The 14643-nt window shown below is 32.1% G+C and overlaps 2 protein-coding genes across 2 annotated transcripts; both read left to right on the plus strand.

Moving 5' to 3' along the window:
- The first annotated feature begins 6326 nt into the window (after positions 1-6326).
- Positions 6327-8251, plus strand: LOC105161306 (large ribosomal subunit protein uL6-like). Its single transcript, XM_011078946.3, has 3 exons — positions 6327-6793; positions 7756-7878; positions 8033-8251. Exons 1-3 carry the CDS (start codon positions 6419-6421, stop codon positions 8117-8119), a joined length of 585 nt encoding a protein of 194 aa, XP_011077248.2. The 5' UTR covers positions 6327-6418; the 3' UTR covers positions 8120-8251.
- A 2999-nt stretch (positions 8252-11250) lies between these two features.
- On the plus strand, positions 11251-13030 carry LOC105161304 (large ribosomal subunit protein uL6-like). Its single transcript, XM_011078945.3, has 3 exons — positions 11251-11713; positions 12535-12657; positions 12812-13030. The coding sequence occupies exons 1-3, from the start codon at positions 11339-11341 to the stop codon at positions 12896-12898; spliced, it is 585 nt and encodes a 194-aa protein (XP_011077247.1). The 5' UTR covers positions 11251-11338; the 3' UTR covers positions 12899-13030.
- Positions 13031-14643: the final 1613 nt, after the last annotated feature.

The raw sequence follows: 14643 nt of genomic DNA on the forward strand, positions 1-14643 counted from the left end.
TGATTAAATAAAAAAAATAATCAACACTTAATTGATATTTTTTGTATATAACTAATAGTATATAGTAAAAGAAACTTTATTTTCTTATTAAATTTAAACAAAAGGGCAAAAAAATCTACTAAATTAAATATTAAAAAAATTATAAAAAAACAATAGCGTCAAAAAAATAAATTTATATACAAATATTTAAAAAGACAATGAAAATTAGATGCTGGTAGTTATCACATTTTAAATGAAATTACAGTATAAACATACAAAATATATTTGACTAAAAGAAAAATAAGGGCATTTTTGTATATTTACGTGGCGTATACTATCTCGAATACCTCTGACTAAATTAATAGTATAGATCAAATAAATAATCAAATTTTCAACCCCAATTCTTGATATCCCATACGCCAAAAAAGGAGGAGAGAAGAGAAATTGAGAGCAAAAACAATAAAAAAGAATATTAGCGGGGTGTTTTTCCAATAAGAAACAATATTAGGGAGGAAAAAGCAAAAATGGAAAAGATGGAGAGACGTCATAATCATTATAGGAGACCACGCGGAGAAATCTCATTTTACAAAATTGACCCCAATGTCAATCAAAGTGACCGGTTCAAATCGACCCCACAATTGTTTTCATATTACAGAAGCCGCCCCAACCGGATGCTTTTTATCTGTTGTTGACTGGGGATTAATGGCATTAATTCCCCACTAATCAATTATTTGATTTCTTTAGTATTTCTTTCTTTGACAACAAAAAAAAATTGACTGGAGATATTCCCTTTTCATGGTGGGGAGTGGGCCCACCACTCAAGGATTTTGACCAAGTTTTTAAATTTTTTTTTTTTTATAAATGCTTAATATTATTATCAATAAGTTGGTTATTAATTATGGGATAGTAGTTTTAAAAATATAAAAGTGTCAAAAACTAAAAAATTTGAGTGTATTTTAATAAATTCATCGAGAAAATATTGAAATTACTATTATAACCAAATTTTATTCAAGGGAAAGAATGGGTTAAAATGTAAATTTGAATATTTAAAAATTGGTATGATAATAGTTTAAATATAAATATATATGGCATATTCAAATATTTGTGTAATTAATTTTAAATTTAAATAATATGGTTGTTACTTTAGTTAAATAAATAAAAAATAGTAAAAAGATAAAAATTATAGGAAGTTATTGTGATAAGAGTGAGGGGAAAAAAATGTTGAAATCATTTTTAAAAAAAACAAAAATTAAAAAATTAAAAACATCAAAGAGGTGCTCTTCGATTATAATAAGATATAGATGGTGAAATTAAGGTCAGTGGTTCGAGTAATACTAATGGTTATTGATTAATCATACATATTTGATATTAATAATTTAAATTTATGATATAACTATAATCGATTCGTTTAAAAAATAGTGGGATTTCATTGATTTTTCATTTGATTTAATGCAATTTATCCTTTCGTGATATTGAAAATGAGTAAATTACTCTCTTATGAAAAATAAATAGCAGTTTACTCCTCTGTATTTTAAACAATGAAGTAATTTACTTCTAGCCTAAGAAGGTAAATTGCCCAATTTAAAAAATATAGGGGGTAAATTACTACATCTTGATAATAAAAGAGGATAAATTGCTATTTTACTTTTTATAAAGAAACTATTTATCTATTTTCCGTAATATAGATACGTAGATTGCAATTTATCGCTTCTTCATTAGGATGATAATGGGGGCTTTCTTTATGTTCTTAATATATATATATATATATATATATAATTTTCTTTAACACCAATATATATATATATGTATGTATTTGTTGCCTATATGAATGAATTATTGAGTGAAATTATAATTTAGACTCATATTTCTAACATGATTTGAGAGGTCGAGCTATGGTAAATTTAACATTATATAATTTGATTTTGTATTTCTAACTCAATATTATCTTATATTTTAGTTTATATATATATATATATATATAAATAATTCGGCTCGATAAAGCGATCTTGAGCAACGAACGTGATTTGGTCACGTCACCTTCCCAAATCTGTGATGGGGCCTGAGGATAGAACAAGAAGAGTCAAGCTAGTCGGGTTCGTCCACAACGAAAACCCTCCGACGCCCAAGTTAGATGATAGTCGAAATAGAAATACGCTATCTGAAGTTTAATAGTATAAATGTCAGTTACCTTTATGAAGTCAGATCTGCAATATTTAATGGTCAATATTGGACACTGTAGATATAACCACGTGTCATGATCCTGTGCTTCCTATCCCCAACAGTGCGGTGTGCAGGTATTCTAGCAGTTGGGTTGAGTCATGGGGTGGGTCCCAGCGACCCGATCCGCGAATCTTCGCCCGAATCCTCAGTGAAAATTCCTCTTTTATCCTTAATAAAGGATTTTTTTGTCTTTTAACTATTAATTCCTCATCAATAAATATAAATACGACATCGATCATTTTAAACAAAATATACAAAACAAAATACACAATGAAAATTTTAAACTTATCCCTTACTAATAATCATATGATTCTTTTTACTTTTTTTTTAGGTGGGAGGAAAGCTATTCTGGTCGTACATAAACTTTAGACAGCCCATAGTTTTTGTGACCACCAATCATTTTAATTACGTGACGTATAATTTTTACTCACTAATAATATAATAAATTTTGCAATTCAAAGTAAATTATGGATAACAACATTACGAATGTGTTTGAAAATTTTAACTATAGATTTTAAAATTTAATATAGTTACGAATATATTTTTATTATTTAAAAAATTATAAATATTCTTTTTAAATAAAAAATAATTATATCATTTCTAAAATGATGAGGTGAAAAATATTATTTTACCCTTGTTACTTTTTTTTTAAAAAAAAAGAGTGTGGATAAAGTAAATAATAATCCGTATGTATATCAGTCCACAAAAATATTATAAAAAAATATTAAAAAACTATATAGAATTATAATTTATAATTCAAAAGAGTACTTTTTTCAGTTCAATGCAAAATAATAGAAACCCAACAAAAACTAAGGAAATTGGCTGACGGATATTAAAATCAGGGATGAGTATTTGTAATTTTTTAAATAATGATGATATATTCATAATTATGATAAATTAAAAAAAAAAAGATAATTTGTAACCCCCCTTTGCAAATAATTAGATTAGAAATAGACAGTGGAAGAGAACATCTTGTGGACAAGAATTTCTACTCCTAAATATGTTAATAATAATTTAATGGAATTAATTAAATGTCCTACAAGTCAATGAATCCAGTCATAAAAGTCAATGACCCGTGAGTTAGGTTTTTTTTTTTCTTTTCTTAATTAATATTTTAATTTGGAGTGCCGTAAATTATTGCATGCGAAGAAAAATAAATTTGACCATAAATCCTAAATAATTATTTGGGTGAGTTTTGGAGGTACTAAATTATTTCGTAAAGATAATCTGTCGTATATATATTTTAAATAATTATTACAATATGTTTTTAAGTGAATTGATTAAATTATGTTTATTAAAGCAGTAATATCTATGATTTTTTCTATTTTTATGTGATTTAATGTTTTCTTTTTTTCTCTTACATTACTTGGTATTTTAAAATTGGGATAAATTGTAGGCGTAATTTAAATTTTAACGTTCAAATCATTAATTTTATTAATATGTTATAAGTAATCCAAACCTTCTCTATAAAAGACCTTTTCAACTCAAAAAGAATGATGCTAAAGCTATTTATAGTCGTCCAGAAGTGTTGTTCGATTGTTACTATAGATCATCGTGCAATTTCTTGATCAAATGCCTAGTGGCATGATCAAAGTCGATGATCCTAAGCTATGTCCTCCATCATGATGTCGAATGAATTATCTATGGAGTCGTGCAGTGTAAAACATAGATGGTCGCCTTCTTGATCGAGACTCAGGTTAAGCTCCGTCATGAAACCTTGTGGTGTTAGGAGTAAAGCATCCCCAGCAGGTTGGTGCATCTCGTTGGGCATGAGAAGCACTGGGAATCCCAAAACTTTTCTTCGAAGCCATTTCTTTTCTTATCCCCTCACATTCAGCGACCTAGAGATGATAAATAGGTGTAGCGACCTCAAGACTAGCGATCTGGTATTGGACCTCATTACTACTATTTGTCGAGGTAGCGACCTCTGGGAGATGTGGTTGAGAGATTGAACTCTCAACAATATTCAGTTAATATTCAACCTTGTTGTTTAATTTTCAAAATGTAAACTCTAGCTAAGATAAGTTGTTTCTAACAAATATTTCAGACAAAGGCTTAATGTTGTTGTTCAAGGAGATACAACATTAGGCGTTGTTTGAAAGATGTTTGTGCTGCCATCCAATTTCAAAGATAGCATAAGGTTTGTGACTATTGTGTATTTTTTTACTATGCATTAATATACTTTTAATAAAAAGTTTTGTCAACATCATATTTAATTATTCAAGTGGTGGGGCTTGGTTTCTGATATTTCACAATGAATTTAAAGGACTAGCCAACATTCAACTTTCTCACCTCATGTCAATAATTTTTTTTTCTTTTGCAATTTTTTTACTCTATATCTAAATCTTGTGGTATGCGCAATACGGGGCGGTGTCAAATAGGGGGTGGCAACGAGTCGAGCTCGAGCTCAAACTATTTTTTTTTAATATAATTTTTTGTTTATTATTTATTATTATTATAAATTATGGAAATCACCAATTTTTTACATAAATTTATAAATTGTGAGTTGAAGGTTGAATGAAAATATGTATGTTGTTCCTTATCACTATACTAATCATATCTTTCTAGAGCTCATTTATTTTGTTTAAATTGATGTGTTGAGATAATGTTTATATTAGATCGTGACCGTCTGTTCTATGTTATATAGATTACAACTATTTTTGGCAATGATGCAAGCAAATATGAGAGTTCTTCAAACATTGAGTCATCATCTCGAGATTATGAACCAATTGAGTCATCTTCAAGTGAATTGTTGGATGAAGAATCTCCCTTAAACAAAATTTTAATATCATGTCAGTTAGATTCCACAATATGTTAATATTGTTAAAATTTCTACGCTAAATTACATTTTGCAATCCGAATTATGATCGTTTTTATACTTTGCCATTAAATTTTTTTTTTTTTGTGTCAACTTACCATCTCAACTTTACGAAATTTGCACTATGCAATATATGAAAGTTTTGTTTTTTATTGATTTTTCTGCTGAAAAAATATTGCTTGTTGCATATGTAAAAATTATCACATCACATAACCCTTAATATCACATGTGCACTACATGTTTTCTTTTTTTTTTTTTCAAAAAATTGATTAAAAAATAGTTATAAATGACAAAGTATATAATTTGAGATGGTAAGTTGACGTCAAAAAAAAAAAAATTAGATGCCAAAGTGTAAAAATGATCATAGTTCAAATGATAAAATATAATTAACCCAAAATTGTACATTTACTAGTCTCTTTATGTGCTCACAATATGGAAGATGATCAAGATAAGATCAACGAATTATTAAAGTAGTTGTCATAGTGGTTCAATTGGAATTGTTTGAAAATGAACTTTTTATAAATAAATCACTCACACAAACTTATATGATGCATTTGTTTTATTTTGAAGCATTTAGAAAATATTAATTAAGGATTTGGAACTTTTACTTTTATTTGTTTATTTATTAGATTTATTATTTCTAAATTAATGTATTTACTTTTCTATTGATTCAATTTTTTGGTTTGTTATGTATCATTATTAGGAAACAAAAAAACTTCCCGAATATACAAATGTTACAAAAATAATATATATTTACGATTATGACATCCATATATAATAAAAAATTTACTAACAATTTCAATTGTCAGTAAAACGTACTATAATTAATATCTCAATATTAATTAATTCAAACAAACTTAAACAACAATATTAAATATTAAGTAATTTTAATTCAAAAGTTATATGTTTTTGCACAGGGGTTCATAACAAGTAATTTTCAGGTGATCTATATCATATAAAAAATATGTATATGAATACATACACCTCTTGATATTCATTTTTAATACCTATTATGTTATACCATTTTGTATCCCCCATTATAATTTGTAATTATAATAGTTATGGTCTATTTTGTAACCATAATTTTGGTGGTCTATAAATACCACAATGTATTTCATTTGTAAATAGACTTTTGGGCAGAATAAAAAAGTGATTTGAAAAAATACATATATTATTTTCTATATATTCTATTAGGACTGATAGGCTAATAAATTTAATTTTTTTTAAAATTTATAACAATATTATTAAAATACAAAATGTAAGAATTTTTGAAATGACAAGAGATTTTAGGCCCATTCACAACCCACATGCCGTCCTTATAAGAAACTTGCTAGGGTTTATACTTCTCACTCTCTCTCTTTGGGCAGCGGCAGCGCACACAGTTTACGTAACAACTCGAAGATGAAGACGATTCTGTCCTCCGACACCATGGACATACCTGACGGGGTGAAGATCAAGGTGAAGGCCAAGGTTATCGAAGTCGAAGGTCCGAGGGGAAAGCTCTCCCGCAATTTCAAGCATTTGAACCTCGATTTCCAGCTAATTACTGACGAAGCCACCGGAAAGAAGAAGCTGAAGATTGACGCGTGGTTCGGTAGCCGGAAGACAACCGCAGCTATTCGCACCGCGCTTAGCCACGTGACCAATCTGATTAACGGTGTTACCAAGGGATACCGTTACAAGATGCGTTTCGTGTACGCTCACTTTCCCATCAATGCATCCATTACCAACAGCGCCACCGCTATTGAGATCCGTAACTTCCTTGGCGAGAAGAGGGTATGTGAAAAAGTACCCACTCTTTTTTTTTTTTTTAACCTTTTGTTGCTGTGTTTAGTGTTTGGTTATGGTGTATTTTTGCTCTGTTGTTTCTGTGTACGTCTTCTTGTGTCTGTGCTTTTAGACGGAACTTTGTTGTGATTTATTGATTATATTGACGATATGCCGATTTATTGGTCATGTTTGTTGTTAAGGACTGGACTTTTTTTTTAATTTAATGATTTCAATTGTGTAAATATATCCAGCAATGCCGTTGCTGTTGTATAATTTGGTATTATCAGCTACTTAGGATGTGATTAGGTTGCGCTGTAACATTGGGTCACTGTTTTCACTGAACTGGAATCTGTACCTACGTATTCACATAATGCTCTTTGGGTACTTGTAGTGAATGATGTTAGAAATGTTATAGAATGTTGTTGAAGAAAAATGCATTTGTCTTCCTTGTTTAGTTGGTAAATACATTATGGAAACACTTTGGTTTTGTTGCTGCAAATATGTCAATGAGGCCCATGCTCTCGTAGCTATCATATGGGTGTTTTCTGTTGCTTGAATTTGGGATATTCATTGAATGTCAATTACATGCTCATGAAAGCAAAATGAGAATTGATGTGATATACATGCTTGGCGGTGCAAAAGGACAACTGTTGATGATGAAGAACAAAAAGATGAAATGGTTTCTTTGTGCAAATCCCTTGCTGTTGCATTGAAGTATATAAATGCAAAGTCTTTAATATATTTACTCTGAGAAGTATGAACTTCGAATTTGACTGGAATATAAATCAGAATGTGTGTTCTTATAATGATGATCCTTTGGATTTGTGGTACAATTTGGCTGCTTCTGGGATGTAAATTATGTGTGCTGTTGCTGGGTTGTTAAGAGTTTGTTGAATGTGAGTTTGTGGTAGTTGTAGTGGAGTCTTGACGGGTGTTAGTAGTCAATTTCTATTTGTTGAATATACCAGGTGAGGAAGGTGGATATGCTTGAAGGGGTTTCAGTTATTCGGTCTGAGAAGGTCAAGGATGAATTGGTTTTGGAAGGGAATGACATTGAGCTTGTTTCTCGGTCTGCAGCCTTGATAAACCAGGTAATGTTTGCTCCCTATTTTGTGACTCTGTATGCACATGTTGATATGTGCAAGTAAAATATGCCTACACTACGATGTAATGTTTACCCTTCATGGATTTTATCCGTGGCCTTTACACCTTACACTGAGATTCTTGATTTTGTTGTTTGTACAGAAATGCCATGTGAAGAACAAGGATATAAGGAAGTTCCTTGATGGTATCTATGTCAGTGAGAAGGGAACTATAGCTGAGGAAGAATAAGCAGTTAGGTTTTAGGAATTATCTTTTCATGGTTTCTTTTTTAACTGGTTGTTCCCTCTTTCTAATTAATGTTATTCGGAGACTTCATATAGACATATTTGGAAATGGATTTACAATTTTGTGTTTGGCAAACTGCCTAATGGCTTGGTTGATTAGCTCCTATAGTTTTGATCATTTGATGTCACCATCAGCTGCAAGTGTATTCATACTTTTGATTGGAAAACTTCAATTTCTATTTAGTTGTTGTTTTGATGTCATTGCTCATTGTTTGACCTATTATCTCTATGTTTTGACTACATGTTTGATTTAGTGGTTCGAGGGAGATTGTAGTCTTTTTTCTTGTTGATTATACTAGGTGAGGAAGGTAGACATGCTTCAAGGGGGTTAACATTGTGCGGTCAGAGAAGGTTAAGGATGAAATGGTTTTGAAGGAAACGATATTGAGCTTGTTTCTCGATCAGTTGCCTTGATAAACTAGGTAATAACATTATGTCCTTTTTCTGTGAAACTGCTTTGAAGTATGTTTCATCTCTCACTTGAGCTGTTGCCCATCTTGTATGATCATATGATTCCAGAATTTGTTTGTGTTGTATGTTAAGTTAGTTCTTTTGATTGTATGACTTGCGGTATTCATGGTGTTACTCGGTCCTAATCCTTCACGTCTAGGATGGAAGACATGGATGATGATTCTTGGGCACTTGAATGTATATTGGTGAGGATTAGTGTAAATGTGTTTTGGCCCATTCCCGAGATGGGCCAAAACCAAATCAATGTTTGGATTGACAAAACACACCTTATTTAGGTGTGTTTTTATCTTTGTTGGTTTTTGAGTCCAAATTTTGTGCAACATTTTTAAATTATTTTCTACCTCAATGAAATAGTTTAGCAATTTTGTATATTGAGAACAATATATCAATATTGCATACTTAATTCAAATTTTTTGTTGTTTCAATTATCTAGTAAAATTTATCACTCGGGATATAAAGTATAACGCATGAATTTTCAACACATTACTATAGTAAATTTAATTATTAATTACAATTTTTTTCAACTTTCTTTAAATATTTTGTACTCAAAATACCAATAATACATACTTTTTCACAAAACTTATTATTTGAATTTTATATATTATATTTTTTTAGTCCAAATATAAAGTCTAACAAAATTATTTTGGAGACAATATTATGATGCACTTAATTATTCGTTAAATTTATAATTATTATTTAAATGTAAAAAAAAAATCTTCAACAGAGAAAATACTTAATATTATATATATACTATATTTCCCTGACACACTAAACAATAACCTTTTCTCTCAAGTTTCAACATCAAACAAAATACAAATTCAAACAGTATGATATAAGGGCTTAAGGTTTAAAAACTGTGGGTGAATTCATCCTCTTTCCCACTCTGCTTTTCTCATTGAGATTTACAATTCTTTTGTTTTTAACTAACTAAAGCCACTAGATTTTATGTCTTTGAAACTCATAGTAAGACGAACATAAGTTGTGTATTTGAAGGGTGTTTCGTCGAATTTTTGCCTCCTTGTTAATGGGTGGGTATTATCTATCCATATTCATACCAGATAAATACCCATTGCTATTTATATACTTTGTCTGTAAATAATATACCCAAGGTTTCGATTTGGGTTTATCATTAAATTTTCTTACTTCTTTTTCTTTTTTTGAAAAACAAGTTTAAAAAAATATAATTTTTTAAATATTAATGTTAGTCGACATCAATATCAGAAAAATTGCTTTGAATGAATCGATTCTATATATTTTCATAATGATATCACTAAAATGTAATATCAAATTAATTTGTTTAAATATTTTATTAACTTCGGTTGTTAAAATAAAAATTCTTTGAATATTGATTATGTGTAGATATAAATATTGATGTTAGTTTTGTTACAATTGTTCAAAAATTTTCGAACACGTTGATGCAAATTGATCCCGAGATTAAGAAATACGATGGTCAATAAATCATTAATGAGATGGAAGAAAAATTATAAAAATATAAAGTTCTTGTAGAGAAAGAAGATAATCAGGCACCCAATCTTTTTGAACATATTTCCTAGAGGATCATGAATAAGAAATGAGTGATCACGAAAGATCACATGATTTAGGAATACCTCAAGCAAATGCAAAATGATCTCAAAAAGAATCTTTCGGGAATTGCCTCTCCTATGAAAATCTCATGCAAAAATGGAGAAAATAAATTTTCTTGTCTCGCTGGAGAATCTCAGAATCTATTAGAGAAATTTTCTCAAGAAGAATTTCTTCATAATTTATTCAAAGGAATCCGAGAACCTTTAAGGAAAAATCAAAGATGGAAATTTTAGAATCCTCTCAAGATAAAGAAGACCGCAAGCAATCAGGATCAGAATTAGAAGAAAGCAGCTTCTCTAAACTAATGAAAAATATAAGGTGACAGCAAAGGAAGTCAAAAGCTTTGACCAAATGTGAAAAAATCGTTTCAAGTCCAGACCATTTGGTTATAAATATAACACCTCCCCCCGTTTTATTAAGAGGCCCTCAGCAGTCTTCATGTGTTGAAGTAGAGATACTTGTAATTTGTTTCTCTTTCTTTAGTTATATAAAAGTTTGATTTGGCATAAGAATAGATACAGACTACCTATAAGTTCTCTAAAAAAAAAAAATTATAATCAAACTCAAATATAATATTATGGAGTCACATTTCAATCTTTTGGATTGACATGAATTACTATATCGGGACTCATGGGTTTGAATTTAAAAGAAAGATTTATAGAAAAAGATTTTTAAGGACTTAATACCAAAAGATTTTAAAATCTATCAATATTTTAAGGAAAAATATTTGAAAAATAGAGTTAAATCAAATTCCATCAACTTAAAATAATTGAAATGGTATTATTATTAGGAATTTGAAATCTATAATTTTAACACCCATTTAGATTTAGACCCAGCTCTATTTCTAGGCCGAATTAATATGACTGACTTATAAATACTGAGCCCAACAAGAGAATTTTAGGCCCACTCCTAGACCCTCTTGCCCCGGCCCAGACCTTTGCCTTCCCAATTTTCAGCCCAACAAGAGACTTTTAGGCCCATTCACAACCCACATGCCGTCCATATAAGAAACTTGCTAGGGTTTATACTTGTCACTCTCTCTTACGGCAGCGGTAGCGGCAGCGGCAACGGCAACGGCAAAGCACACAGTTCACGTACCAACTCGAAGATGAAGACGATACTGTCCTCCGACACCATGGACATACCTGACGGGGTGAAGATCAAGGTGAAGGCCAAGGTTATCGAAGTCGAAGGTCCGAGGGGAAAACTCTCCCGCAATTTCAAGCATTTGAACCTCGATTTCCAGCTAATTACTGACGAAGCCACCGGAAAGAAGAAGCTGAAGATTGACGCGTGGTTCGGTAGCCGGAAGACAACCGCAGCTATTCGCACCGCGCTTAGCCACGTGACCAATCTGATTAACGGTGTTACCAAGGGATACCGTTACAAGATGCGTTTCGTGTACGCTCACTTTCCCATCAATGCATCCATTACCAACAGCGCCACCGCTATTGAGATCCGTAACTTCCTTGGCGAGAAGAGGGTATGTGAAAAAGTACCCACTCTTTTTGTTTTTTTTTAACTTTTTGTTGCTGTGTTTAGTGTTTGGCTATGGTGTATTTTCGCTCTGTTGTTTCTGTGTACGTCTTCTTGTGTCTGTGCTTTTAGACGGAACTTTGTTGGGATTTATTGATTATATTGATGATATGTCGATTTATTGGTCATGTTTGTTGTTAAGGACTGGAATTTTTTTAATTTAATGATTTCAATCGTGTAAATACATCCAACAATGCCGTTGCTGTTGTATAATTTGGTATTATCAGCTACTTCGGATGTGATTAGGTTGCACTGTAACATTGGGTCACTGTTTTCATTGAACTGGAATCTGTACCTACGTATTCACATAATGCTCTTTGGGTACTTGTAGTGAATGATGTTAGAAATGTTATAGAATGTTGTTGAAGAAAAATGCATTGGTCTTCCTTGTTTAGTTGGTAAATACATTACGGAAACACTTTGGTTTTGTTGCTGCAAATATGTCAATGAGGGCCATGCTCTCGTAGCTATATATGGGTGTTTCCTGTTGCTTGAATTTGGGATATTCATTGAATAATGTCAATTAAATGCTCATGATGAGAATTGATGTGATATACATGCTTGGCAATGCAAAAGGACAACTGTTGGTGATGAAGAGCAAAAAGATGAAATGGTTTCTTTGTGCAAATCCCTTGCTGTTGCATTGAAGTATATAAATGCAACGTCTTTAATATATTTACTCTGAGAAGTATGAACTTTGAATTTGACTGGAATTTAAATCAGAATGTGTGTTCTTAGTAGTCAATTTCTATTTGTTGAATATACCAGGTGAGGAAGGTGGATATGCTTGAAGGGGTTTCAGTTATTCGGTCTGAGAAGGTCAAGGATGAATTGGTTTTGGAAGGGAATGACATTGAGCTTGTTTCTCGGTCTGCAGCCTTGATAAACCAGGTAATGTTTGCTCCCTATTTTGTGACTCTGTATGCACATGTTGATATGTTCAAGTAAAATATGCCTACACTACAATGTAACGTTTATCCTTCATTGATTTTACCCGTGGCCTTTACCCCTTACACTGAGATTCTTGATTTTGTTATTTCTACAGAAATGCCATGTGAAGAACAAGGATATAAGGAAGTTCCTTGATGGTATCTATGTCAGTGAGAAGGGAACTATAGCTGAGGAAGAATAAGCAGTTAGGTTTTGGGAATTATCTTTTCATGGTCTCTTTTTTAACTGGTTATTGCCTCTTTCTAATTAATGTTATTCGGAGACTTCATATAGACATATTTGGAAATGGATTTACAATTTTGTGTTTGGCAAACATGGGAATCTCAAAAGTGATATCACAATAGAACAGGCCGTCTGGTTTGGACCAGAAGACAGGCCAAGAAAGCATAGAACTGCTTTTTATTATGTCTGTTGATGTTCCCTCCCCCAATTCCCCAAAACACGGTAGATGATAGGACTGAAGGCACACATATTATAGAGAGTATCTTTGTCCATTTGATTAATCTTGCAAAATCCAAAGCCACAAAACCAAAACCACCTATGCAAAAGAAACTAACGATGTTTGATTTAAAAAGTTACACCGTTTTGGTTGTTCATAAGGTATATCTTTCCTGAATATTTTATCTACACTAAAGGACTCAAATCAATCTCCAATTCCAAAAAGATGGGAATCTTCTTCGTACTCTGTTTATATTTGCTGAAATTCATAGATCGGTGATGGAATGTGATTACGTGCCCTATGTATCATCTAAGTCTCCACCTAGCCAGGTTGTGGGATACGAGTTACCCTATTCCCTAATCTTCTATCCTGCATGCTTCCCATGACTTGCGAATCCAACATTGCCCAATAGTTTCTTACCATCCTAATAAATGAGCATCCTTTAGAGAAATGCTCTTCTTGTTCCCTGTGGTTCCCCATGACCGTAGAGCTATTCTCATACCCCGTTCTCCTCGCCATTGAGGTTCTCCAAAGTAGTCAAATTTCTTATTATTGGAAGGATGAGACAAACAATTTGGCAGACAGACAACTTGGTTCATACAACAATTGCACAGAGTGGGAAAGGCCATTCCTCCGGGAAAGAACTTCCGAGACCAAAGCAAACAATCCTTTCCGTTCAAATAAGAAAGTATATCCGGCCTCCGTCCACTACTAAAATCTTTGCACTGCAGCCACGGGAAGCAACCTGTATCCGCAATTACTAAAACCAATACAACGTAATGCAAAATAGGCATACCTATAAACCTTTTATATACAAGCAAAAACCCTCGATGCCACTTCCCCTAGACTATAGAGACAATTCTTACTTTGTCATTGTCATATGCAAAACAGTTCTTATTTCATCGTTGCCACTTTTTTTTTGGGTAAATATAAGTTTCATAAATGTGTAAAAAAATATAATACAACAGTGCTCATGGGTTTGGTTCTCCCTCGACAGGCCAAGGGATACACCAAAATCTATATAGTGCACTAGTACTAACAGACTGGGTTAAAGAAATGCTAAGTATACGTAGTCTAACATTCTCGACAATAAAACTAGCTAACGCGGTCGGATTTCTCTCAGTATGGTCAAAACATTTAGTGATGCTTTCCCTCCATATGTGGTAAACACAGGATCCCAGCAGTGCGTGATATGTCATATCAATGATATATTTTCCCCTCCATTTTCTGACGGCCCATGCAATGTCAGTTGCCCAATCTCTATTGGGCCACATGAATCGTACTATCCGGCGAATGGCAGCCAGGCAGCAACGGTTATAATGACAACATAAGAACAAGTGTGTGTGTCTCCATCTCATCCTCATCACATAAAACACACACGCCGAGGTGAGATAGCCATGGTTTGTCTATCGTAGGGAGCTTCACCAGAATAACTAGACAAAGGATGAACATGTGTCGAGGTATTTTCAAAGAACCCGAAAGTAGTG

The sequence above is a fragment of the Sesamum indicum genome, linkage group LG4 (assembly GCF_026168435.1).
Source record: "Sesamum indicum cultivar Baizhima isolate 11 linkage group LG4, ASM2616843v1, whole genome shotgun sequence".
NCBI lineage: Eukaryota > Viridiplantae > Streptophyta > Magnoliopsida > Lamiales > Pedaliaceae > Sesamum > Sesamum indicum.